At 57.8% G+C, this 25,538-nt stretch overlaps 1 protein-coding gene across 2 annotated transcripts in view; it reads right to left on the bottom strand.

Moving 5' to 3' along the window:
• LOC115517851 (rho GTPase-activating protein 8-like) overlaps positions 1-25,538 on the bottom strand; it is an 87,068-nt gene that overhangs the window by 44,864 nt on the left and 16,666 nt on the right. Inside the window, exons 1-3 of one of the 2 annotated variants that reach the window (XM_030320896.1) lie at positions 20,262-20,312; positions 3,580-3,698; positions 835-978 (exon numbers count right to left, since the gene is read on the bottom strand). In XM_030320896.1, the coding sequence (XP_030176756.1) occupies positions 835-978; positions 3,580-3,616 (181 nt within the window). In that variant the 5' untranslated portion in view covers positions 3,617-3,698; positions 20,262-20,312. Of the gene's footprint in view, positions 1-834; positions 979-3,579; positions 3,699-20,261; positions 20,313-25,538 lie in introns of those variants that run through there. The other variant, XM_030320898.1, reaches the window with a different exon arrangement.

Below are 25,538 nucleotides of genomic sequence, written 5' to 3'. Positions count from 1 at the left end.
GCTGAGTGTGCACAAAGGATGCCCATCTGTGCCTCTGGGGCCTCCAACTGTCGCAAACCATTCCTCTTTCCTCGACAAGATTCCGGCTGGGAGGGGACAGGAGCTAATGTTTACGGAGATCTTAGTGCAGCAGTGAGGTGTCAGGGTCCGCACCTGCGATGGCTAACTCCATGTGTCACCTCGACTGGGCTAAGGGAGGCCCAGGCGGCTGGGAAGACGTTCCTTCTCGGAGTGTCTGTGAGGGTGTTTGCGCCGGAGAGCGGCATTTGAACGGAGGGAGGAAGGGCACCCTCCCCAGCGCGGGCAGGGGCCTCGACAGAACAAGGGGCACAGGGCGAATCTGCTCTGTGCTTGAGCCGGGAGATCCACTTTCTCCAGCCCGCGGACAGGGGCCCCCAGCGCTCCCGGATCTCCAGATCTTGCTGGGAGTGCCACCGCCGGCTCGCCGAAGGCAGACCCTGGGACCTCTCCGCCTCCACGGTCACGAGAGAGCCAATCCCTACGATAAACCTCCTCTCTCACGTCTCTCCACGTATCAACCCTCACACTGCCCACGTGAGAAACACACCAAGCGGCCCCGATCCCCTCGCGCCTGGTCACAGCGATGCAACACATTCCCCCAGCCCCACCGCTGGCCGTAGGGGAGGCTCGTCTTCTCCGTCTGGACAGGTGTTTGTTCCCTTTGAGGAAGCAGCATAACGCTGCCCTTGGTTAACAACGCCAAGGAGAGGGAGGCAACGGGGAGGCAGCCCAATGAACCCACCCCCACCCCACGGGGCCCACGGGAATGCTGGCACCTGTCGGGAATCCTGGGACCACCCAGCTGCAACCCACCTGCCACCTGCAGGATACCGTGTCTGGCCACGTCGTAGAAGGGGTGATTCACGCTGAGCGTGGGGTCCTGGCCAGGTGTGGGCACCACCAAGGGCTTTCTCGCTATGCTCAGGGCGGCCGCCTTCTCTTCGTCCCTCCGCAGCTCTGTGGCAGACAATGAGGATTACAGGAAGTCAGGTGTCCTCTTGAGAAAGATGGGCAACGAGGGAGCCTCCCGGCGTCTCTTCATAGGACAGTCACCATGCCTCAAGAGTGCACCCACTGTGCATCTGCTCACTGTATACCTACTGTGCGCCCGTCTCTGTTGTGCACCCACTATGCGTCTGCTCAGTGTTCACCCTCCCCTCCTGTGCACCCACTGTGCGTCTGCTCAGTGGGCACCCACCTCTCCTGTGGACCCACTGTGCGTCTGCTCAGTGGGCACCCTCCCCTCCTGTGCACCCACTGTGCGTCTGCCCAGTGGGCACCCTCCCCTCCTGTGCACCCACTGTGCGTCTGCCCAGTGGGCACCCTCCCCTCCTGTGCACCCACTGTGCGTCTGCTCAGTGGGCACCCTCCCCTCCTGTGCACCCACTGTGCGTCTGCTCGGTGTGCACCCACCATGCCCCATCTCTGCTTTGCGCCCACTATGCACCCACCCCTCCTGTGCACCCACTATGCGTCTGCTCAGTGGGCACAACCATGGAGGGGTAAAATGAGACCTGGGGGCGAATACTGTCCTCCAAACTGACAGGAGTGGAAACTGAGGCTCAGAGACAGGGAATGAGTTGCCCAAGGTCACAATGCTCATTGGCAGTGGAGTGTGGATTTGCACTTGATTTCCCAACTCCAAATTCCAACCCAGGCCCTCCTGGGAAATGTGGATCCAGGCAGCCGGCAGGAAACCGTGGCTGGGTTGAGGGCAGAAGGGGGTCACTGTGCCTCGAAGTAGGAAGGAGTGCTGTCTCCGGTTTAATTTTAGTAGGTGAGGTTCCTTCATATAAAACAAATCAAGACAGAGCTCTTTCCAACGGGAAACAGAATGGGGCCTTGAAATTTCAGGTGAGAGCAGACTGTGGTCCCCAGATGTACTGGGAGGAAGAGCGTTGTTCCAAGACTCACGTCTGCCTGGAAGTTCACATGTGACCTTATGTGGAAACAGTGCCTGTAGAGAGGAAATTAGTTCAGACGAGGTCACACTGGATCAGGGTGGGCCCTAAACCCGATGCCTGGGGTCCTGCTAAGAGAAGAGACACGGAGGGAAGCATGCTGACATGCGGGCCGTGTACGATGTTAAAGCGAGTCGTAGGCAACAGTGCACCCCAGAGAACTGGAAACGGGAATTCTAACAAATACAAGTGCACGCCGTGGTCACAGCAGCACCCTTCACAACAGCCAGAAAGTGGCCCCGGCCACGTGTCCGTCCGCGGATGAGTGGACACAATGTGGGCTGCCCACACAAGGGAGTACTACTTGGCAACAAGAGGAACGTGGTACTGACCCGCGCCACGATACAGACAGCCCCGAAAATATTACGCTACGTTAAAGAAGCCAGGCCACAGGATGCGGGATTCCATTTACACGAAGTGCCCGGGACGGATAAATCCACGGAGTCAGAAAGCACATTGATGCCTGCCCGGGGCTCAGGGAAGGAGTGACTGCCTAATGGGGTGTGGGGTTTCCTTTTGGGGCGAAGCAAATGTTCTAACAGGTGGATACACTACACGTTATGAATGAGCTAAATACTTCACGATGGCTCATTTTATGCCATGTTAATTTCACCTCCGTAAAAAACGGAAAACAACGGTTCAGCACACGGGGGCCCGGCCACAAGGAAACGTGAGGAGGCAGAACAAACCGGACCGTCTTAAGGAAGGCAGCGGACGGGGGAAACAAGGATGCCCTTCCCGCATCCCTAACCACACCGCTGACATCGGGCTCACTGTCCTGCCACCGTATGGACCCAAGCGAGAGATGCTTTACTGTGCCGCACGCCTTAAAGCAGCAAGGGGAGCAAACCGGAAGGCGTAATTAATTGCGGGCTCCCGGGAGCCCGAATCAAGCAGCACAGGCAGACGCAGCCAAGGCTCCCCCCAGCATCGGGCGTGATGCACTGATGCTGCATCGCAGGACGGAAAGTCATTTCTTTCAGGGCCACGGGCCTTCGGCGGATCCTCGGGAGCCACTCCGGGTTATTGCGAACCTTGAGGACAGATGTGCACTAGAGGGAGACGAACGGGGTAGCCTGGCCCCAGTGCGCGTAGCAGGAACGGCCTCTCGCGGAAACACGTGCACACGTGATGTTAACCAAACCACCAAGGGGTGGGTCTATGCAGAGGCCCTCCCCGCAGCTTGGCCCCTGTCACGGGGTGCCCTCAGCCGTGTGTTCCAGTCACCCCGGGCCTCAGTTTGCTTGTCTGTAAGATGGGGATGTGGACGCTGGCACCTTGGCGGGTAGCCTCAAGCAGTGAATGAGGATGTTATCCCATCTGAGCCTCATAACAACCCAGGAAGGTGGCTCCATCTCGGAGGGGCTCACCTGAATTTGCACAAAAGAACCCTGGAAAGATTAAAAAGTCACTACCTGGGGCTAACGGGGGTGGGGAAGGGGTAAGACCCCAGATGAGGGAGAAGGACAACCTCACCAAGCCCTTCTTACAGGGCTAGACTTTTTCCAGCCGCGTAAGCGTATTAGTATCTGTTTAAAGCAAACATCCGCCAACGGCCTCCTCGCGGGACGAGGCTGGAAGGAGAACGCGCTTTTACCTATTTCGGCCAGCTCCTCCAGGTCCGGCTGGGACATGTTCTGCTGCTCTCCAGGGTGGCCCAGCACACGGCCCCGATGCCACCTCTCAGGGGTCCGGGCACGGGGTCCTTCCGACACCCTGAGGGAGAAGCACACGGAACCCGGGGACATTGAACACACACGTGCACACGAGGGCTCAAGGAATGAAGGAAACACCCTTCAAGCAAGGGCCTGGTTTGCTTTTCCCTCCTGAACATAAAAAAAGCACCCACTTCTGATTCTCCAAGACCCCGTGTCAAGACGATGTTTCCACCTCTGTTCCCCTGCCCAGCCCACCCTCTTCCACACGGGGGGAGGTCCACTTCCACAAACAGCTCTCGCAGCCAAGGGAGCCTGAGCCCTGGAAGGTGGCGCCGACCCCATGTGTGGGCCCCTTCCTCGGGACTGGTGCCCCTGGACGGAGCTCCTGTCCCCAGGTGGCCCGTGTCCCAGGAGAGCAGGGCAGGGGGGCAGTGGGGGTGGGGCACACTCAGAACGCGAACAGCCCTTTCAGGGCCGAATCATTACAAGACCCCCGTCATCTCTGCCCAGAGAGATGCATGGTCACTCCCGCACCCGTTTTATGGAGGGGAAAACTGAGGCCATCAAAGATCTATTAGAACGGCTCGTGCCTCTACAGCTAGGAGTTACCAAACGTGGTTGTTCTGTGCCCAGGATAACGCTTCGGTACCTGTGCAAATCTTTACGAGAAATCCCTGTTAGTACCCAAATGATGGCATATGATTTATCCACGAAAAGGAACGCAGGACTGACACATGCTACCACGTGGATGAACCCTGAAAGCACCATGTTAGGTGAAAGAGGCCAGGCACAAGAGATGATCCCATTTATACGAAACGTCCACAAGAGGCAAGTCCATAGACAGAAAGTGGTCGGTGGCTGCTGGGGGAGGTGGGGGGTTAGACAGGTAGCAGCCAAACAGTGCGGGTTCTTTCCGAGGTGAAGAGACGTCCTAAAGTTGGCTGGGGGGACAGTTTCACATGATGTGTGGGTACAGTAAAAACCACTGGACTATGTAGGCTTTATGGGGGTCAGGCGCATGTCATGTGAATTACATCTCAATAAAGGTGTTTGAAAAAATTAACAAAGCTGGGTCAAAGCAGCACACACAGTTTGGCCCGATTTTTTAACAGCAAAAGAAAATGGACATTGTTACAATGCTGTGTCCTGGGAGCTTTAGGATTAGGACTGATAAATCCATTCGGTTTTCCACGTTTATCCCTTTTTCATTTTTGCAAAAGCCTGTACTGCCCTTAGTATGAGATACAGTGATCTGAACTAAGACGATGTATGGCTAACAATATAAATAATGTTTTATGAACATAAAAGACTTAAGGCCTTGCTGCCTTCTACTTGTTCAAAACTCCCTTGGGGCGCCTGGGTGGCTCAGTCGGCTGAGCGTCCGACTTCGGCTCAGGTCACGATGTCTGGGTTCGTGTGTTCGAGCCCCGTGTCGGGCTCTGTGCTGACAGCTCGGAGCCTGGAGCCTTCTTCAGATTCTGTCTCCCTTTCTCTCTGCCCCTCCCCAACTCATGCTCTGTCTCTCTCTGTCTCAAAAATAAATAAAAAAAATTTTTTTTTAATTAAAAAAACAAAACAAAATAAAACTCCCCGTTGGCTAAGTGCTGTCTTTCGTCTCTCCACTTTACAGACGGTAACACTGACGCAGAGCAGAAGTCAGGGAGTCACCCACCCGGTGCAGAGCCCGTGAAGGGGCGGCAGGGCGGGACCCCAGGGATCTTACCCACAACAGTGGCCGGAGGCGAGTCCGGGAGGGCCCCGGGCAAGGACAGGCACGGCCCTTCTCCAGGGGGGCCGCGTGGCCTCGCCTGGTGGCTCTCGGGGGAGAAGTCGGCGTCTGTGCTCGTCCACGAGCACGACAGCTGCCGAGGCTTAAACATTAAGATCTAATCTAGAATGAAAACGACACGTGTGTGCCCGGGACGCGGCCATTCCACCCGCGGACACACACGCACAGCAGGTGTCCATCTGTGCACGGGAGCAGGACGGCGTGAGCAGCGCCAGCGAAAGAGCCCCAGACGGGAGACGACCCGAGGACCCGCGGACGGCAGAGGGGAGCGGCCACCGTCGCGCTCCGCAGCCGCGCGGCCCCGCCGAGCACGGGGTCCGGCGCCAGAGACGCGAGGCCGCGGGGTCCCGCTCTTCAGAAGCTCGAAGCAGGCGAAGCGAACCCGCGGTGACCAGGCCCGGGAGGGGCCCCCGGGCCGGCCACGCTCCGTCTCTGGGTGCCGTTACGTGCGCGTTCACGCCGCGAGAGTTCGGTGAACCCGGCGGGTCAGGTCTGCCAAGCGGTCGGGGGTGGGGGGGCGCCCAGGGACTGGAGAGGCTGCGTGGGGTTCCCTGGAGGGAGGCGGCGGGAGGGCGGGCCGGGGGCTCGAGCCCGGGAGAGGCGGCCACGCAGGCCGTGCACTCAGCAACCGGGTCCTGGGCAGGGCGGCGGAGCCCCTCACACGGAGGGGAACAGACTCGGGCCCTCGGAGGCGCTCCGGCCGAGAGAGGGACCCACACAGGAAGAGGTCGGCGTGCAGAAGGGAGCAGACCTCGCCGGAAACGTGGGGACGCGGACAGAGGTCACGCACGGGCGGGGGAGGCCGCGATCACCAAGAACGCCAGGGCACAGCCTCCCCGGCCCCCGCTGCCTACCCCGTGCGCCCCGCTGCACGACAGGACGATGCTGGGGACACACGCTATGCAGAGTCCAGGCCTGCAGTCACACGGGCGGGGGGTTCCTGGCTGGACAGAGCGGACAGGTGTCCTCTTGGCCACCGGTATCCCCCCCGCCCCCGCCGGTAATCACCCGCTTTCCCCCCCCACACGCACACATGCACGTACGTCCACATGTGCAGAGTCCGTGTGCACATCGTCTGCACACACAGCCTGTGCAACGTTGAAGGAAGCTCCGCTCTGGGCACCGAGGACAGAACCAGGGCTCTTTGCCTGGCCAGTCACGGCACCAAATTCCCTGAGCCGCGGAGATGGGCTCAGGAGTGACCACGTGCCCCCTGCTGTTCCAACCAGAGTGAACTCTGAGACTTCTATCGAAGCTACTGAGAATACTTTTTTTCTTAGTTTATTTATTTATTTTGAGAGAGAGAGAGAGAGAGAGAGAGAGAGAGAGAGGGCACACAGTGGGGGACAGGCAGAGAGCGAGGGAGAGAGAGAATCCCAAGCAGGCTCCCAGCTCAGAGCCCAGCGTGTGGCTCGAACTCACGAACCGTGAGATCATGACCTGAGCTAAAATCAAGAGTCGGATGCTTAACAAAGACTGAGCTTCCCCGGGCACCCCTGAGAAGAGATACTTCTTAAATGTGTCCTGCTGTGCCCAAACCTGGAGGACATGGGCCTGGGACCACCAAAGGTCACCACCTGGAACTTGAAAAAATGAAGCCAAAGGCAGAAGACACAGCAAGAGAAACAGATCCAGCTGCACCTGAATGCAAAGATCCCATAAATCCTCTCTTCTGCGTAAGCCGTTTGGGTTACAGACAAACTGTCACTTCTCTCTTTTTTTTTTTTTTTTTAACTTTTTGATTTTTATTCATTTTTGGGGGGTGGGGAGAGAATGAGTGGGGGACGGGTAGAGAGAGAGACAGAGACTCCGTAACGAACGGCACGAGTTTCTGGATCATGCACGTTGTGTGTTCTCTTCTTACAAGTTTCCGCACTCTGGACAATTGTGACCAAGAAACAGCTGTAGGGGCGGCTGCTTGCCTCAGTCGGTTCAGCGTCCAACTCTTGATTTCGGCTCAGGTCATGATCCCACATTTGTGGGATGGAACCGCCCCGTTGGACTCTATGCTGAGCGTGCAGAACCTGCTTGGGATTCTCTCCCCCTCCCCCCTCTGCCCCTCACACTCTCTCTCTCTCTCTCTCTGCCCCCCTTGCCCTCCCCTGGCTCTCTCTCTCATAATAAATAAATAAACAAACACTTAAAAAAACAACTGTAGATGGGAGTTAGGAGGCTGGAATGCTGCCCTTGCCCGGCCCCCTCACGCTGAGAAAGGCCACTGTCCCCATTTACCAGAGAACAAAACTGAGGCCAAGGGGCTGTGCACACAGGCCCGAGTCAGCCCCGGGGTGCCTCCACTTGCTCCGGGCTCCTCACACCTTCTCCCTGGCGCACGCGTGCCTAGGCTCTCCGCATTTCCCGCTTCTGGGAGCCACGACACTGCCCGAGCTCACAGGCCAGTCTCGACCGGCCTCCTCCCTCGCCTCCTGGTGCGCCCCTGCCTCCACCTGCCCTGAGGCCCCGGCCGGCCTCCTCGCCTCCTCTCTGACGGCCATGTGGCCTCGCCAAGGGTTTTGCCCTCTCTGGGCCGAGACACGGCAAAAGCTCCGCGCTGCCCGCCTCACTGACTTGCTGCTGAAGCCAGTTGGTGGGAGACCCCGGCAGGGGGAGGGAGGGAGAGGGCAGAGGCGCCCGGAGAGAGGCCTCAGGAAGAGGGACAGGGGAGGCCTCGGGGTCACATGCCTGCGCACACAGACAAGAGCACCCTGGCCGTGCCCTCTGGGCCATCACCTCGGGCAGGCCCCTCCCCGTGGCACAATTCCAGGCCAGTCCCCGGACACCCGCATTTCACACCAGTGACCTGACCCACCGGCTCCCTGCCCTCGCCTCCCTGGGCTGGCACGCCCTGCATTTTCCTGAGGTCACCTGACCCTGGAGGCCACGGCTTCTGAGGGCAGGGAAGGTAGATGGGGTGACGGCCGGGGCCGGGGTGCACACGGGGGATCGGGCTTGCTCCCTGGTAGGAATGGGGTGCACAGAGCACCAGGCAGGGGAGGCCCCGCACCGCCCGACCCGGACCCCAAGGCCCACTCTGTGCGCGTCAGGAACGCCGGGCCCTCTTCCCAGTCCAGCTCTCCCCAAGCCGGAGGCAGCTGGCTGGGGACCTGGGAGGACAGGAGGGGGACACCGGGCCTGGCTGAGAGGCCCTGCTGCTGGCAGAGAAACTGAGAAAAGAAACTCAGTCGCCTGCGCCCTCACTCTGGGCGCGGCCACGGCAGCTGGTCTGCGAGGAGCGGTGGCCAGGAAGCCTGGTGAGACGAGAACTCTCCTCAGGTTAGTCATCTGTCCCTGGGCCACCCAACCAGGCTGGCGGCCGGGCACAGGGATGCCAAGGGCCGTTGCTGCCTGGGGCGGGGGAAAACCCAGCCTTGTGGGGGGGACGCACCGCCACCCTGTCGTTCCACTTTTCCCTTACAACAGGCAAGAGGGGCTCCCTGATGTCTGATGACGGAAGGGGGCCACCCTGTCCCCACCCCCAGAGTCCCACCCGCCCCTTTCGTGGGCTAGCCTGGGATGATAAGCCCGTTACAAGCCAGACAAACAGCGTGAAAGCAATCTTCTGGAGGCACCTCTTGAGGGACCCACCCGACCCAGGGGAGGAGAATCCTTCTGGAACATTCCTGCTTCAAAGCCTCACAGGGGGCACCAACCACCAGGGGGCACAGCCAGAGTGGACCCAGGCCTCTTCCTCCTCCACTGCCCGTGGGGAAAGGCCTCCCTGCGACGCAGCACATCTGGAAGTCCTGGCGAGGCGGAGTCGGGAGTTCAAAGCTCCCAAAGGCAAGAAGGCTTTGTGTTTCCTCCAGAGTCTGCTTCGGTTAAAGCCCTTTTTTCCCTTACAGGCTCAAAACCTTTACCCCGATCCCCTATCTCAAAATGCACAGGCAGCTGGATGTGTCTTAAAGTCTGTACGCCCACGTGGTGGGCTCGTCACACATAATTGGTGCCTTGTGGCAACAGCTAGTCTGGGGGAGGGGGAGCCCTGTGAGCTGCCCACCCCGCCCCCCACGACCGTAATCCTACACTGGAAAAGAAACCCAGGCTCTCCCCACCATCCCAGGGTGCTCCGTGGGCTTGCACCACAGGCCTCCCCCAACCCTCCACACCCCTCCGCTGCAGGCCGTCGGTGGGACCCCCCCCCACACAGGATGGGAGTGCGGCCAGGGCAGGGGAAGGAAGCCCATCCTCAGTGCTGCTGCTCAGGAGCCCAGGGGTTCCTCGGGAAGGCCGCCAGGCACAGGTGGCCTGTCTTTCCAGGTCCAGGAGCCCAAACGCTGCCGACTGGCTGGCTGGGCATCCAGGGGGGCAGAGGGCTCTGGCACCAGGGTGAGTCTGGTCCCACCTGCCTTGTGATGGTTGATTTTATGTGTCAACTTGTCTGGCCAATGGTGCCCAGTTGTTGGTCAAACACTAGCTCGGATGCTGCCTTGGAGGTATTTGTAGATGTCGTTAACGTTTACAATCAGCTGACCCTGCATAAAACAGATGATGCGCCATAATGGGGGGTGGGCCTCATCTAATCAGGTGAAGACCTTACGCGCAAACAGGTTTTTTTCAGAGAACAACTTCCGCCTCAAGACTACAACAGAAAGGAGTGCCTGGGTGGTTCAGGTGGTTAAGCGTCTGACTCTTGATTTCAGCTCAGCTCATGATCTCGGGGTTCGTGAATTGAAGCCCCGCGTCGGGCTCTGTGCTGACAGTGGGAGCCTGGACCCTGCTTCGGATTCTGTGTCTCCCTCCCTCTCTGCCCCTGCCCCACGCTCTCGCTCGCTCTCTCTCAAAAATAAACACAAAAAAATAAACTTTAAAGAATCACAAAACAGTGACACAAGGAAGGACTGCAGTGAACATACTGTGCCATCAACTCTCACTGTACAGCAAGAAAACTGAGGCCCAGAGAGGGTGAGGGGCTTGCCCACAGTCACACAGCAAGTCAGTGGAGAGCTGGATCTTAAAACCAGGACTCCTGACTCCAGCCTAGAACCAGAATGACTCCACATATGGCGGGAAATCGTCAACCAAACTTTTTTAAATGCAAAGAGGAAAGGAACCTCTGGCACATTCCATCACCCCGCCCCAACCACAGTTAATTCAGTCTCCTTGTTGCTTCCAGGAAGTTCAAGGTGTTGCTCTGTGTCGGGCCAGGATTCAGCTAGGAATCCTCGGCTGGTGTCTGCAACGGGACCCCCCCCCCCCCCCCCCCCCCCCCCCCGCTCATCAAGTGTCTTGAACTGTTATTTGAATCTCACGCTACAAACGGACCCCCTGGCATTTACGACCAGTCCTCGCAGGTGCCTCCTTGTAGCCGTGTGAGCAAACCTGTGCCTTGATGGAAAACTACACCTTGTCTAGAACTGAGAACACCCTTTGGGGTTGACTCCACCCCTGGGAGCTAGTTTATAACTGCACACTGCTGTCGGCTGAGAGCAACACGAATAATTCTCGCCTACAGACGTGCAAATTCCATCCTGTCTGGTGGACTTCTCTCCCTTCCCCGCCCTCCTCCCCCCAAATGCCCCAAATCGCCTCCATTTTCGTTTCGATCCTCCCGATCTGTAAGTGCCTCTGTACTTCAGATCCTTTCGACCAGTGACAGCGTGTGCCTGGTTCCCTCAGAAGCTAAATAAAATCTTTAACTGTGTTCATTTTTCCATCAGTAGGACAGTCAGGGTTTTCTGCCTTTTTTGAAAATTATCGTTTCATGGGACTTTGCTCTGGGCGCCTGGAGTCTTGCAAGGAAGGGACGCTGAATGAAGGAAAGGCATTTCTATCCCTGCCTTACTAACAAGAAAACAGGGGCATAGAGGATGAGGCCCCACTGCCCAGGGTTTAAGTCCAGCTCGGACTCTACCCTCGCCCCTCACCCTGGGCCTCCTTCTCCTCTCTCTCTCCCATGGCTATGGCCACAGAAACCCAGCGCATCTGAGGCTTTCCCAAACCCCATGCTGCTCCCACCTACCCCAGGGCCTTGACACAGACTCTTCCCTGAGCCTTTTAAGTTCTTTCCGCCCCCGTGAGGTTTGCTCCAAACAACAAATATGTTATTCCAACACCGCTTCTCTGATTCTCTGACATGAACTGGGGTCCTACAATGCAACCCTGTTCTGACACAAACTACCAGGAGTCAGCACAGACCCCACTGGTGAATGGCTCAGTCCCACAGTGACTGTCCCCATTTCGGACACCAGTCCCGAGTCCCAGGTTCCCAGGCTGTTGCACTTCTGTCTGACTTGGCTACAAGTTCGGGGGTTCCCACAACCCCCATTCAGGTTCAGTAATTCAGTAGAACAATTCACAAACTCAGGAAAGCGCTTCACTTATGGTCACAGGCTCACAGAACGGGATACGACTCAGGACCAGGCAAACAGGAGCCGCACAGGGCGAGCGCTGGAGAGGGGGGTGCGCACAGAGCCTCCCGCCCACCCTGGGTGCGCCACCCTCCCAGCACATCAATGTGCTCACCAACCTGGAAGCTTCTCGGTTTCAGAACTTGTACCCATTACCTGTTGCGGGAGACGGGCATGGCTGAATCACGGCCGTGGGGGATGGCCCCTCCCTGGAAGTTGAGGGGTGGGGCTGAAAGTTCTAACCCTCTAATCAGGATTGGGGGGTGGGGGTTGGGGGGAGATACTCTGGCCACCAGTCCCATCCCCATGCTATCAGAGGGCCCAGCCGGAGTTGCCTCATTAGCATGAACTCAGGTAAGGTCAAAAGGGATCCTTTATGAATAAGAAAAGACACTGCCCCCAGGAGGGTCTTCAGGGTTCTCAGGAGCCACCCCCCCCCCCCCCCGGAAATGGGACAGAGACCAAATACATGGATATTACACTGCTCGGCCTGTTTACCCTTTATCCTCGGACCGTGTCAGAGGACTCCCCCTCTGCAGACTCCCCCACAGGGTTAGTGTCCCTCACCCTGTCCGTAAACCTGCACCGGCTGCAAACGTGTGCCCATTTCTGTGGCCCTTAGGTTAATGTTACCACGGGCCGCTCTCACCAGATCAGTTTCAGGAGGGCCGAGCTGCTGTGTGGACTTGTTAAAACGGGATCCCGAGAACCCAGCTCCGTGCAGACCCTTTCTCCTCGGCGGTGACTTTGGGGCACAAGCCCATCACCCTCCACCTGAGCCCGCCCACCTCAACTCCCGCCAAGCTGAGCTGTGAGCCGGGCTCCCGGAGGAGCCCCCGCCGGGATGGGGGGGCTGGGGCAGCCGGGGCGGGGGTGCTGCACCGGCTGGAGACGGTGGACCAGAGCAGGCACGTGGCATCCCATGCGAAAGAGATTTCAAACCACCGAACTCATCTGTTTATAATTCACAGCAAAATGGTTTGTTGCTATGAAAATATATTTGCACATTTCACAAATAGACCCTCCCAGCAATTATCTTAAGGCGGTAGCTACAACTTAACACCTACCAACCTCGGGCAAATTAGCACCACGCTGAATTCGAGTGGTGTGGTCCTGTGCGGGGCGCACAGAGGAAGGGCTCGGGGAGGAGGGGGCTTGTGTCTCAGAAAAGGGGTTCTGCTAAAGGGCTCGGGGAGGAGCGGTGGGCCCCTAACCCCGTATTTCACAGGCCCCAAGGCCCAGGGAGAAAGGGGCTGGCACACCCAAGGGGGTAGGAGCCCTCGCTCGTGGCTGGGAGGGGGTCACCGCTGAGTTGGGATTCCGCGCTCTCTAAGGGTACCCTGCAAAAAGTAATTTTTGCCCTTTGTTTCAGCCATGCCCCAAATGCATGAACTCAGACCCCCCCACACTACCCACTCTGCCTCCCAGACAGCACTGGGTCCCTGCCACCAGCAAGAAGGCCTGTGCCGACCATTTGTGCAGGTAGCCGGGCCAGAGGTCACTACAGCCTGTGCAGGGTGCCCAGGTGAGACACCAGCAGCAGCAGAATCCAAAGAAGCTGTGACCGGCTGCACGACTTTGCCAGAAGCCTGCCCACAAGTCCCAGCGAAGTCTGGTGCTCTGAAAGGGCCAAGGGACCGCCGGGGCCACCCACCCCTCCCATGCCTCTCGTCGCCAACGTCAAGACTCGGCTGCTCCCCCAGCCTCTGGACAGACAAGGCTGCTCCCTCCCCAGCATTCCTGTCGCCCTGCCTGGGGTCACCCACGTGCTCACTCAGGCTCACTGGGGCGTATGCCATCACCTGCAGGACCCTGTGGGGTGGCCTGATGACCTCAGAGTAATCCCGTCTCCCTTCTCAAAGGCTTGTGGGGGAAACCAAGCCTGGGCCAGTCGGCACATGGCAATTTCTCTGGTCTCACGGGTGGGTTTGTTCAGGCCCGTGAGGCACCGGGAAGATTTCCAGATGCCTCTGAGAAAGATCTCAAGAGAGGAGCGCTGGAGAAGTCTCTCTCCAAAGAGCCAGAAGAGGCCTGGAGTGGCTGCAGCCAACTCACTTCCCACTGAAGATCCAGAGGCCCATATAACAAAGGCAGAGAACTGTCAAACCTTGAGCCAGCCATACCTGATCTCCGCGCTACTGCCATACCGTTTCAGCTACATGGGCCAATAAATCCCCCCGCCTCGACTTTTCGGGCCCGTTGAGAATTGGGTTTTCTCTTCATCAACAGCGTCCTGATGCTTTGGTTGCCTGCCCACCCCAGGCTGGGAGAGGGGCCTCCTCTGGGCTCTGGCAGCCCCCAGCTCCATCACAGCCCTCATCAGCCTGCACCATACGTCCTGTCCTTGACCCGTCGCCACGTGCTCACCGACAGCCAGGGCCGTGGGTGGCTCGCCCCAGCCCAGGGGGAGGGACACAGCAGGAGCTGGGAGTATCTGTTGAACAAGAGAACGCACAAAGGGCACACCACAGAGGCCAGCACTCAAGGCCTCCTTGGCCTGGTCTTACCAGCAACCCAAGATCACTCCCACTACCCACCTCACTCACTCCATTCTCTGCCATCCAGGTTGCTCTGTCCCTGGAGACACAGTGGGGTCTCTGTCATAATCTCCACCATACAACTCAGACCTTCAGGGTGAGGCGACCAGGGGCCCTCACCTCTCCTAAGGGGTGTTCAGTCCCGTGCTCCCCACCCTCAAACCACCCAGACCTCCCCCCGAGTGCTGCACTTGAATACCCCGACTGCCCAATCCACACCTCTCCTGACACCCTCTGAGCACCACCTGCCTGCAGTTCTTGGAAGAACATTCAAACTCCTGCAAAGCACCCGAAAGACTGGCTCTTCGTGCCTGGACCCGCCACCCTCTCACGCCACCTCTGCACCGACCCCACTTGCGTTGCTCCGGCCACAGAGGCCTCAAGTGTCTCCGAGGCTGCTCCTCAAACACATCAAGCTGTGCCTGCCTCCGGGCCTTTACACGCGCTGTCTCAGCTACCCGGAACACAAGGCCCCTGCAGGGAATAAGCGATCTGTAAGTGGTTCGCCATGATCACCACCGGCTCAAGTGCAATTTAATAATTCAATCTGGGGGCGCCTGGCTAGCTCATGCTCATAGAGCATGTGACTCTTGATCTCAGGGTTATCAGTTCAAACCCCAAGCTGGGTGGAGAGATTACTTAAAAATAAAACCTTTTTTAAAAACTTCTTTAAAATGATCATAATAGGGGCGCCTGGGTGGCGCAGTCGGTTAAGCGTCCGACTTCAGCCAGGTCACGATCTCGCGGTCCGGGAGTTCGAGCCCCGCGTCGGGCTCTGGGCTGACGGCTCGGAGCCTGGCGCCTGCTTCCGATTCTGTGTCTCCTCTCTCTCTGCTCCTCCCCTGCTCACACGTTGTCTCTCTCTCAAAAATAAATAAAGATTGGGGCGCCTGGGTGGCGCAGTCGGTTGAGCGTCCGACTTCAGCCAGGTCACGATCTCGCGGTCCGTGAGTTCGAGCCCCGCGTCGGGCTCTGGGCTGATGGCTCAGAGCCTGGAGCCTGTTTCCGATTCTGTGTCTCCCTCTCTCTCTGCCCCTCCCCCGTTCGTGCTCTGTCTCGCTCTGTCCCAAAAATAAATAAAAAAAAAAAACGTTGAAAAAAAAAAAAAAAAAAAAAATTGGGGGCGCCTGGGTGGCGCAGTCGGTTAAGCGTCCGACTTCACCCAGGTCACGATCTCGCGGTCCGTGAGTTCGAGCCCCGCGTCGGGCTCTGGGCTGATGGCTCAGAGCCTGGAGCCTGTTTCCGATTCTGTGTCTCCCTCTCTCTCTGCCCCTCCCCCGTTCGTGCTCTGTCTCGCTCTGTCCCAAAAATAAATAAAAAAAAAAAAACGTTGAAAAAAAAAAAAAAAAAAAAAAATTGGGGGCGCCTGGGTGGCGCAGTCGGTTAAGCGTCCGACTTCAGCCAGGTCACGATCTCGCGGTCCGTGAGTTCGAGCCCCGCGTCGGGCTCTGGGCTGATGGCTCGGAGCCTGGAGCCTGTTTCCGATTCTGTGTCTCCCTCTCTCTCTGCCCCTCCCCCGTTCATGCTCTGTCTCTCTCTGTCCCAAAAATAAATAAACGTTGAAAAAAAATAAATAAATAAAAAAAATAAAAAACAACAACAACAACAAAGATACTTGAGGCAAAGGGAATCCACATACTAAGTGGCCATCGGATATTATGGAATTATGCTAATTGGTCTATTTTTTCTTTTAGGATTTTTTTTTAATTTTTTTTTTACATTGATTTATTTTTGAGAAACAGAGTGAGACAAAGCATGAGCTGGGGAGGGGCAGAGGAATCTGAAGCAGGCTCCAGGCTCTGAGCCATCAGCACAGAGCCCAATGCGGGGCTAGAACCCACGAACCGTGAGATCATGACCTGAGCCGAAGTCGGACGCTCAACCGACTGAGCCACCCAGGCGCCCCTAGGATTTTATTTTTAAGTCATCTCTACACCCAGCGTGGGGGTCGAACTCACAACCCTGAGATCAAGAGTCGCACGCTCCACGACTGAGCCAGCAGGGCGCCCCTGTGTTAGTCGTTTTAAGTGCAACACCAGTTCTGTGGTCGTGTTGAAAAAGGGGATTCGTGGGGCGCCTGGGTGGCGCAGTCGGTTAAGCGTCCGACTTCAGCCAGGTCACGATCTCGCGGTCCGTGAGTTCGAGCCCCGCGTCAGGCTCTGGGCTGATGGCTCGGAGCCTGGAGCCTGTTTCGGATTCTGTGTCTCCCTCTCTCTCTGCCCCTCCCCCGTTCATGCTCTGTCTCTCTCTGTCCCAAAAATAAATAAACGTTGAAAAAAAAAAATTTAAAAAAAAAAGAAAAAGGGGATTCGTACTGGAATATTTACGGAGTCTGAGGTCTGGGGACTGCTTTACAATAACACACGAGTAAGAAAGGGAGACAGGAGGTGAGTAGGTTGGGGGGGAGTGGGTTGGAGGTCCCAGGTGGGGGGAGCCTAGGCCAGGCTTGGCTGCAGCATGGCCGTGGTTGACGCTGGGATCCTGCTTACTTCTGAATACCTGACGTTCTCCATAAATAAGAAAACACAAATGAATAAAGAACGAAGGTGTTATAACAGCACAGAACCGAAGCTGGTGACCTGAGAGTTACGGGAGCCTCAAAAGCAACAAGAACTTAGCAGAGAACAAGGTCTAAAGAAGAAGCAATTTCCAGGGGCGCCTGGGTGGCTCAGGCGGTTAAGCGTCTGACTTCGGCTCAGGTCACGATCTCACCGTTTGTGGGTTCGAGCCCCTCGTCGGGCTCTGTGCCGACAGCTCAGAGCCTGGAGCCTGCTTCGGATTCCCTCTCTCTGCCCCTCCCCCGCTCACTCTCCGTCTCTCAAAAATGAATAAACGTTTAAAAAAAAAAAAAAAGAGGCAATTTCCAGAAGCCCCACCCACGCCCGCTGGGCTGGTTCAAAATCCTCCCCGGCTTCAACCACCAAAGCTCTCCCTGAGATAACAAACGTGCCAGCCCAGACAGCCTACCTCCCGCCGGCGTTTTCTTGGCTGGTTTTAATTTGACCCTGAGTGGGGGAAGGGAGGGGACAGCTCCCCTGGAGTTTCTGGACTCCTGACCTGCCAAACCAGTTCCTTCTGATGGACAGTCACAGGGCTAACTCACAGCTCGGCTCTGTCCAGCGTCACTGAAGAAAGAACCGCTCCGCCCCTCGGCCAAGGGCAGGAACGGGTTCCACACAAGCTCGCCCTTCCTGCTTTCCCCGCGCTCAGTGGGCAGAAGGGATACTGACACTTACAAAGGTGCACAGCTTGTTCGGAGGCGCTTCGCACAAATTAACCACCCCGATGACCCCACGAGTAGGTAATAACACTGTCTGCATTTTGCAGATGGGACACCAGGGCACAGGGTGGCTACGGCTCTGGTTGGCAGCTGCAGGCCACACGGCCGGGGGTCAGGGAGGTGGGGGAGTCAGGCTGAGCACCTGACCCCCACTGAGTGCCCACGTACTCCCGCTGAGCCGCAGGGCAGCCTGCTGACGCAGCCCGTTTGAGAGGTCAGCAAACGGTGACCATGACCCAGCCGGGTCTCCGGCCTTCCAGGGACCCAGAAACTTGGGACTGCACCCGGGGCCTCCGCGTGAGGTCGCTGGGGTAGGACTCAGGAGCGGTACGTCACTTGCAAGAGCCCCACACCAGGCATCTTCCAGGCCGTCCCCACCCAGTACCGGGCCTGGAAGGGCTCCCCTCAAATGTGCCCCAGGAGGCCCGGGGAGCCTCTGGATATGCCTGGCACGTGTTCTCTGAGCATCCGTTTTCACTTAAGGATTGAGGGAAACGTTTAACGATGTATCTGAAAAACTGAACACGTCATTCTTACATCGCCATGCCGATTTCCTCGAGATCGGAAGGGCAGTCACCGGCTGACTTGACTGTCCCCACCACGAAGGCAGACCTCAGTGCCCTGGAAGGAGCCACAGCACAGCGGGCATCAAAGCTGGCTCTCCACTCACTCACTGGCCCTGCAACCTCGGAAAGGCACCCGAGCCTCCTTGCCTCAGTTTCCCCATCCCTGAAAGAGGGTTAGAATCAAGGAATGGGATGGGTTCTTGGGTGTGGGGAAAGACAAGCACCCCGGGGGACATCCGGGTGGTCTGAGCTCTTACTGTCCCCTCTTTAACTGAAGCCACCGTCTCTGGTGTGCCCACAACTGACTTGGCCTGGAACCAGCTTAGTAGGGAGATGCCATTGGTCCACAGGATGTCTAATCAAGTAAGCGTCCAGACCTCAAAACATCTCGCTGAGGTCACCTTCCAATGACTCCAGTGACGTTTTCCAAGTAAATTCCTGATGGGCCCACCTATGGTAACCCACGGGCATTTCCACCCCAGCTTACAGGTGAATTATCCCCCACCCTCTGGGTGACCTCAACATGCGTACCTTCCTGCCCACCTCCCATCCATCTTCCAGTTCAATGGCTGCCTCCTCCAGGATGCCCTCCCTGACCTCCCACTAGCCACTGGCCTCCCTCTGGGTCCCCTGTGGGCAGGGACTGTGGAGATAGATGGCCGTCCACACGGAGTAGCTGGGCTCGGGCCAGTACCCTGGGTCCCTGTCCGCCCCTGCCCCCCCGCAGCGTTGGATTAAAGGAGGAACTCACAAACAAGGTCCCCAAAGTGCCAACAGAAACCACCCAAAGGAGGTTTACTGTTGAGTCTTAATTTAAATTTTGAGTTTCTACCTGGACAAACGTCAACACTGCCTTTCACAGACACGCTGGAGCACAGCACAGCGCTCTCTGGAACCCGCCCAGCCTCTGACGCGAACAAAACCTCAAAGTCTGTGGTGGCCAGACAGCCAAGGCCATGTGCCCACCCCACCAAACTAGGACTCACAGGAAGCCCTGCCCTGTGCCCCGCTTCCTGAGGATTCCACGGGGCCTTCTCCGGGGACCTTAGCCACCACCCTTCACACACCTCCCGAGGCAGCGGGGACCCCCAAGCCAGTGCCGCTGTCAGTGACACTGGGAATTCTCAGGCCGGCCGATGCCAGGGGCTGAGAACAGTGAAAGCAGCCAAGACCTTTCCCCTAACCGGTTCCGGAGGCTGACCGGCGGGGGATCTGTTTCTGGCCCACTAATTCTGGCTTCTATCCTCCCTGCTGACCCAGCCAGCAGCCCAGCCAGCGGCCTGGAGTTTGAATAAGCCTAGCGCCTGCTCTGCCTCTGTTTTCTCATCTGGGAAGTGGAAAGATGCCCCCCACCTCCCTGGTTCGGTGAGAGGGGGGGCTGATGTGCCTGAAGTGCCACCCTGCGTCATGGGAGAACCCGAATTAGGGACGGAAAAAGGGGGGCGGCAAGTGTGAGCTGAGACAGCCTATCCAGACAGAAACACAAAAGTGGGGGAGACCTGGGGAGGGAGGGTGCGGGGGGCAAGAAGGAGGAGACAGAGGAAGAGGGAGAGGAGGAGGAAGGCGGGGAGCAGGGAGGAAGGGGTGCCGGGCAAGGAGAAGGAGGAGGAGCGGGGAGCAGAGAGGGAGGGGTGCAGGGCTAGAAGGCGAGGGGGTGCAGGAGGAGGAAGAGGGAGGGAAGGAGGGGGGCCGGGAAGGAGGGGTGCGGGGCGGGGAGGGAGGAGAGGAGGGGAGGGAGGGGTGCAGGGCGGGGAGGGGGAGGAGAGGCGGGGAGGGAGGGGTGCAGGGCGAGGAGGGGGAGGAGTGGCGGGGAGGAAGGAGAGGCGGGGAGGGAGGGGTGCAGGGTGGGGGGGGAGGAGCGCGCTCCAAGAAAACCAGGGGTGGGGGTGGGGGTGGGGGTGGGGGTGGGGGTGGGGGGTGGGGCGGTGAGGGGCAGGGACGCCCGCCGGCCGGGGCGGGGCGGCTGGGTTGGCCCGGGTCACGTGTGGCCGCGCCCACCTGAGCTCCCACCCCGTCCGGCCGCCGCCTCACACCCTCAGAGCCCGCGTGGCGTCCCCACGCGAGGCACAGGCGGACTCCCTCCCGCGGACACGGGGCCTTACCTGCCTACGGCCCGGCCGGCGCCTCACCTGGGCTCCGCCGTGCGGCCCACTCACCTGGCCCCGCCCCGGAAGCGGCCCCCACGCCGGGCCCGCCCCTGGCCGCGCGCCGCCGCCGCAGGCATGGGGAGCGGGCTCCCGGGGGGGGGGGGGGGGGGGGGGGGGGCTCAGCCGGGTCTCCGCGGGGCCGGAAGGGGCGGGGCGGAAGGGGGCTGCACAGGTGGCCCCGCCTCGGGGGCGGCGCCGCGAGCTCGAAGCCCCTGTAGCCTTGCACGCGGGGCGCCCCCCCCCCCCCCGTCTTGCCTGGGTCAAGCCCCTCGGGCACCCACCCTGGGGCAGGCACTTTCCTCGCCGATCCGCTTCTCCGCTTCAGGGATGTGCACAGTGAGGTGCGGGGCGGGGAGGTTTACGAGGAGCTCAGAGGAAACGTTCCACAACATCTTCCAAAGCGTCTTCTAGGCCCGGGCTGCCTTCCGGGGACTGCGGCGGGGACCCCACGCTGGGATCAGAACTCCACGGAGACAGCGGCTGGGCAATCCCAGAGACGGCCCTGACCCAAGCTGAGGAGCCCGGAGGACTCCCTGGAGGAGGCAGTGTGACCAAGACTTGGGGCTTCCAAAGGGTCATTCAGGGCCAAGTGCTGCCTTTCCTCCCATGGGAGCAGTTACTGTCCCTGCCCTGAAGCAGGGGTCATAGAATCAGGAAGGCCCAGGCTGGGACCCAGAGACGCCCAGAGGTGCCCAGGGCCCCAGGCGAGAGGATGCCTGGTCCTCCAGCGTCACTGCATTCTGATTCGGGGAGCACTTCCTTTCCAGCTGCACCACAAAGTCTCCCCTCTGCCCCCTGCCCCATCTCCCTGATTTCTGAAGGTCCACGCCCCTGGGGGCCGAATCTTCACCCCCTTTTCACCTACATTCCCTCTGATCTCATCCAGCCTCCTGCTTTCCACGTGGTCCATCCCTGATGGTCCCTAACCCATATCTCCTGACCAGAGTCCCCTCTCTCACTGCCCACCTGACATCTGCATGTGGAGACCTGAGCGGCGGCTCAAGTCCTCTCCTGGGCTTCCTAGCTCACTCCCCACCGGCGCTGTCCAAACCCTTGGGGTCATCCTTGGCTCCCCTGCAGCTCCCACATCCCATATGTGCTCCCCCGGCAAGCCCCGAGAGCTCCGACTTCAAACTTTATGATGGTGCCGCCACTTCTGTCCCCCACACCGGCCCAAATAGATCAGGCCACCGGCACCTGTCACGTGGCTCAGGGCAGCAGCCTCTCCCTGCTGTGCCCTGGCCCCTTTGATCTGCCCCAACACAGCATCCACAGGACCCTTTCCTGAGACCCTGCCTTGCCCCAACTCCCGTGCCCCCCTCCCTCTCTTCTGGGGAAAGGAGGAGTGGGGAGGGACAGGCCGCTTTGCACGGACGGTGGCCCAGCTGCTGGTGGCTCTGGGCTCATGTGTGACGGGCTCTGCTGTGTCCGATAGCCATTATACAGCAACCAAGGTAATCAGTCAGGCGTACTGATCTCTCCCCACCTCTAGGGGGGTGATCTGGTTGCAGAGGCCAGTCCGCAATAATACCGCCCCTCTTAACAGCGACGGTTAAGGTTCTGGAAGTCAGTCAACGCAGCCCTTCTTCATGCCACGGTGAGCAGTGAAGGCCAGTCCAGCAGGATAGTTGGGGGAAAAGAAATCCTGCTTTCTCCTGTTCTCTCCCCCAGCCCAGGTGAGGAAGTTTGGTGCACTGGAGACACGGGGCTGACCACAAAGAGATAGAGGCAAAGAGATCTACACAGAGACGGCAAGGAACTGGGTCCTTGGTGGCAGTGCAGAGCTCCTGGATCAAATCTGCCCTGAAGCCCGATCCGGTTCTGGACTTGCTAGTTAGATGCACCAAGAAATTCTCTCATGGTCAAAACTAGTTTGCGTTTTCTGTTTCTTACAACCCAAAGCATCTTCTGATAACATACCCTTATACAGTTTAACCAAGTTGTAGAGTTTGTTTCCTGACAACCCTGGCAAACAAACACACACACAAACAAAAACAGGGAAGGCCTCTGACTGGCTGAGTCTGAGACCCATAACCTTTCCAGGAGTGGGAAAGGAGTTAGACCAAGCCCTGATCCTCCCCAAAGTCGAGACAGCAGGCTTCCTGCCAGTTTTGCTAATGATGACCATGAAATAAGCGAATATGGACCAGTGTAGACAGGACCAGTGCCCGGCACTAAATGTTGGTTGTTTCCGTCCCATGGCAGGCCAGGGCCATGAGGCTGTTTGCTCTCTGCCTGCCTCAGAGTTGGCACCAGCTTCAACGTGAATGAAGAAATAACCTCTGTCTCCTTCTAGGGTCGAAAGAGGACTTCCACGGCCTCCATTCTGACCTCGGTCTGTACCTTCTGATTAAGTTTTTTTCCCCGGCATATCTCTTAACTCCGGCAAAAGACCCTACAGGCCAAGAAACCCGTGGCGGGAACCGAAATTACTCCCTTAAGCATTAGGGACCTGCCCTCATGCCAGCAAGTAAGTCCCCGAGTGATCGACCCCAGGACAATGGCCGGCCTTTACCGCCCACCTGCACGGACGCACCGACCTTCGTAAACCGGGAAGTATTTTCAGCTCTTTAGAGAGAGTCTTTGCGATGTTAGTCTGTTGCCTACCTGGTGTCGCCTCACTGAAATAAATTCCTTTCTTCTTTACCCACCACTCGCTCCTCTGCCTTTGGATCTTGTCAGCCACGGTGGCCGAATGTGGTCTGTGTGGGACCCCAGAGCCAGACGCTCCCGTGCCCCTGTGCCCCAGCTATATCACCTGTCACCCGAGCGCGGCTGCCTTTTTCTGTGCAAAGAATCCGTAAGGATCATCACCGGCCGGCCCGTTCAACCAACACAGTGCACCTGCGGGTTCTTATTAGCACCGTCCTGCTCACGAGGGACTCTCGTGGGGAGGGGACTGTGGCACCCACTTCTCCCACGTCCACGTCTGAGCCTCTGGATGGAGCAGGAATGGGCCTCTTTCTACACCAAATACTTGGCTCCCAAAACAAGACAGTGAAATCGGGGAATTTGATCTAATTGATCGGATTGCCTTGGTGCTGTTTCTCTTTTCCTGTTTTGGAAGGCAAACGTCTTTTTTTAGTATCAGTGCAAGATCAGTCTTCCATGCAAGGGGGACAGTTTGCAGGATTTCTGTCCTAAAAAGTGACTTTGGGGGCACGTGGGTGGCTCAGTCGGGTAAGCAGGCGTCTGACTCTTGGTTTCCTCGTGGTCATGACCTCGCGGTTGTGGCTTTGGGCCCCAAGATGGGCTCTGTGCTGACAGTGCAGACCTTCTTAGGATTCTCTCTCTCTCTCCCTCTCTCTCTCCCTCTCTCTCTGCCCCTCCCCTGCTGGCATACTCACACACTCTCTCTCTCTCGAAATAAACTTGGGGTACCTGGGCGGCTCAGTCGGTTAAGCGTCCCACTTCGGCTCAGGTCATGATCTTACTGTTCCTGGTTTCCAAGTTCAAGCTCCACATCCGGCTATGTGCTGACAGCTCAGAGCCTGGAGCCTGTTTCAGATTCTGTCTCTGCCCCTCCCCCACTAGTGCTCTCTCTCTCTCTCTCTCTCTCTCTCTCTCTCTCTCTCTCCCTCTAGCTCTTGCTCTCGCTCTCAAAAATAAACTTTAAAAAATTTTTAAATAAATAAACTTTTAATAAAATTAAAAGCGACTTTGGACAGAATTGCCCCCATAATTTCATGGTGTTAAGGCCTGGAGGGGAAAGGCCACCCTCCTCGTATTTGTATTTGTGAAAACCTCCTACAAATTCCACAACTGTAGCTTAGTGAGATTAAGATTCGTACAATCGAGCAATAATAACACAGACCGATTACAAGGGAAACAATGCAGGTGTGCTCCACCATTCATAGTAAAAGGAAAGAGAAACAGAAAGGAACCGTAAAACCCAGGCGAATCTCGGTTAGGTTCTCGCTTCTGTTTTTCCCCAAGTGCGTCTAATCGGCAAGCCACCAGTCCCTCGTTTCCTTTTGTTGCTATAACAATAACTCCGTGCATTTCAAACGCCCGGCAATAGAAATGGAAGAATAATAATGTGAAACGGAGGAATTACATCTGAATGGCATTATTCCCGGCTTTATTAAATTTGCTCTTACAAATGTTTATGAAGTCAGAGTTGGCTCTCCCCCAAGTAGCAAATTCCACATTAATAAGCACTGGGGGTTGGAGAGCTGGAAGGAAGGAGGAAATAAAGATCCTTCGGTCCAAGGTCTTAGGCTTCACGTTTGTTTTCTCCCAAATTAACTCTCCCTGCAGCTGCTTGAGCCAAGACTCGCTCAGCTTTGAACCTTATTAAAACCGCGAAACCGCAGTTTCCCTGCTGAGCGCGGGCGAGGCAGCGGGGCTGAGCCTAAAGGGATCTAGAACGCGTCCCACGCCTCACCCTCGAGGGCCGGGACGCTGAGGCCCAGCGAGGGGAGGGGCTTCTCCGCAGGCCAGCTCCCGCCGGCCTCCTGACCCCGGCCTCCTCTCAGGTGCCCCACCCCCCCGTTTCCGTTTCGGAGCAAATGCACGTGGCTGTTGGCACTTACTGCCAACTAAATGCAACCCATCCGTGCTCCGCAATGTCTTCTGGAATCGTTTGGACCCAGCAATCGAAATCCTTTTGATTTCCAACTGAGCAGGCCACACTCTTGATGCCCTAGTTGATTGACATCAGGGAGGGCGTCAGGGTGGGGCGCTGCTTGTGGCCTCCGGACCCCGGCACCTTTCACATGCCCCGGCCACACTGGGATTCCTGATCTTACTGGTCTCTGCCCAGTGTGGCCAGACAACGGGTTTACCCAGAGCCTGCTTTGCAACCAGGGCCCAGACAGTGACTTAGGTTCCATCGCTGTGATGTGGGCCTGGAGGGAGGAAGCAGCCCTGGGGTACATTGCAGTGGAAAGGGCAGCTGCGCGATGTTCAGCATGGGGGGTGGGGGAGGCTGCAGTGGCTACAAGTAAGTACCTGGGACACGATTGGTGGCAGCTGTGGGTTCTTCCGGTGCAATGGGAGCATCTCTGTGCAGGGGGAGCATCTCTGTGTGATGGGAGCATCTCTGTGTCATGGGAGCATCTCTGTGCAGGGGGAGCATCTCTGTGTGATGGGAGCATCTCTGTGCAGGGGGAGCATCTCTGTGCCATGGGAGTATCTCTGTGCAGGGGGAGCATCTCTGTGTCATGGGGAGCATCTCTGTGTGATGGGAGCATCTCTGTGTCATGGGAGCATCTCTGTGTCATGGGAGCA

This window comes from Lynx canadensis, chromosome B4 (assembly GCF_007474595.2).
Source record: "Lynx canadensis isolate LIC74 chromosome B4, mLynCan4.pri.v2, whole genome shotgun sequence".
Classification (NCBI taxonomy): domain Eukaryota; kingdom Metazoa; phylum Chordata; class Mammalia; order Carnivora; family Felidae; genus Lynx; species Lynx canadensis.
The sequence above is the reverse complement of the archived record's forward strand: the minus strand, read 5'-3'. Positions and strand labels throughout refer to the sequence as shown.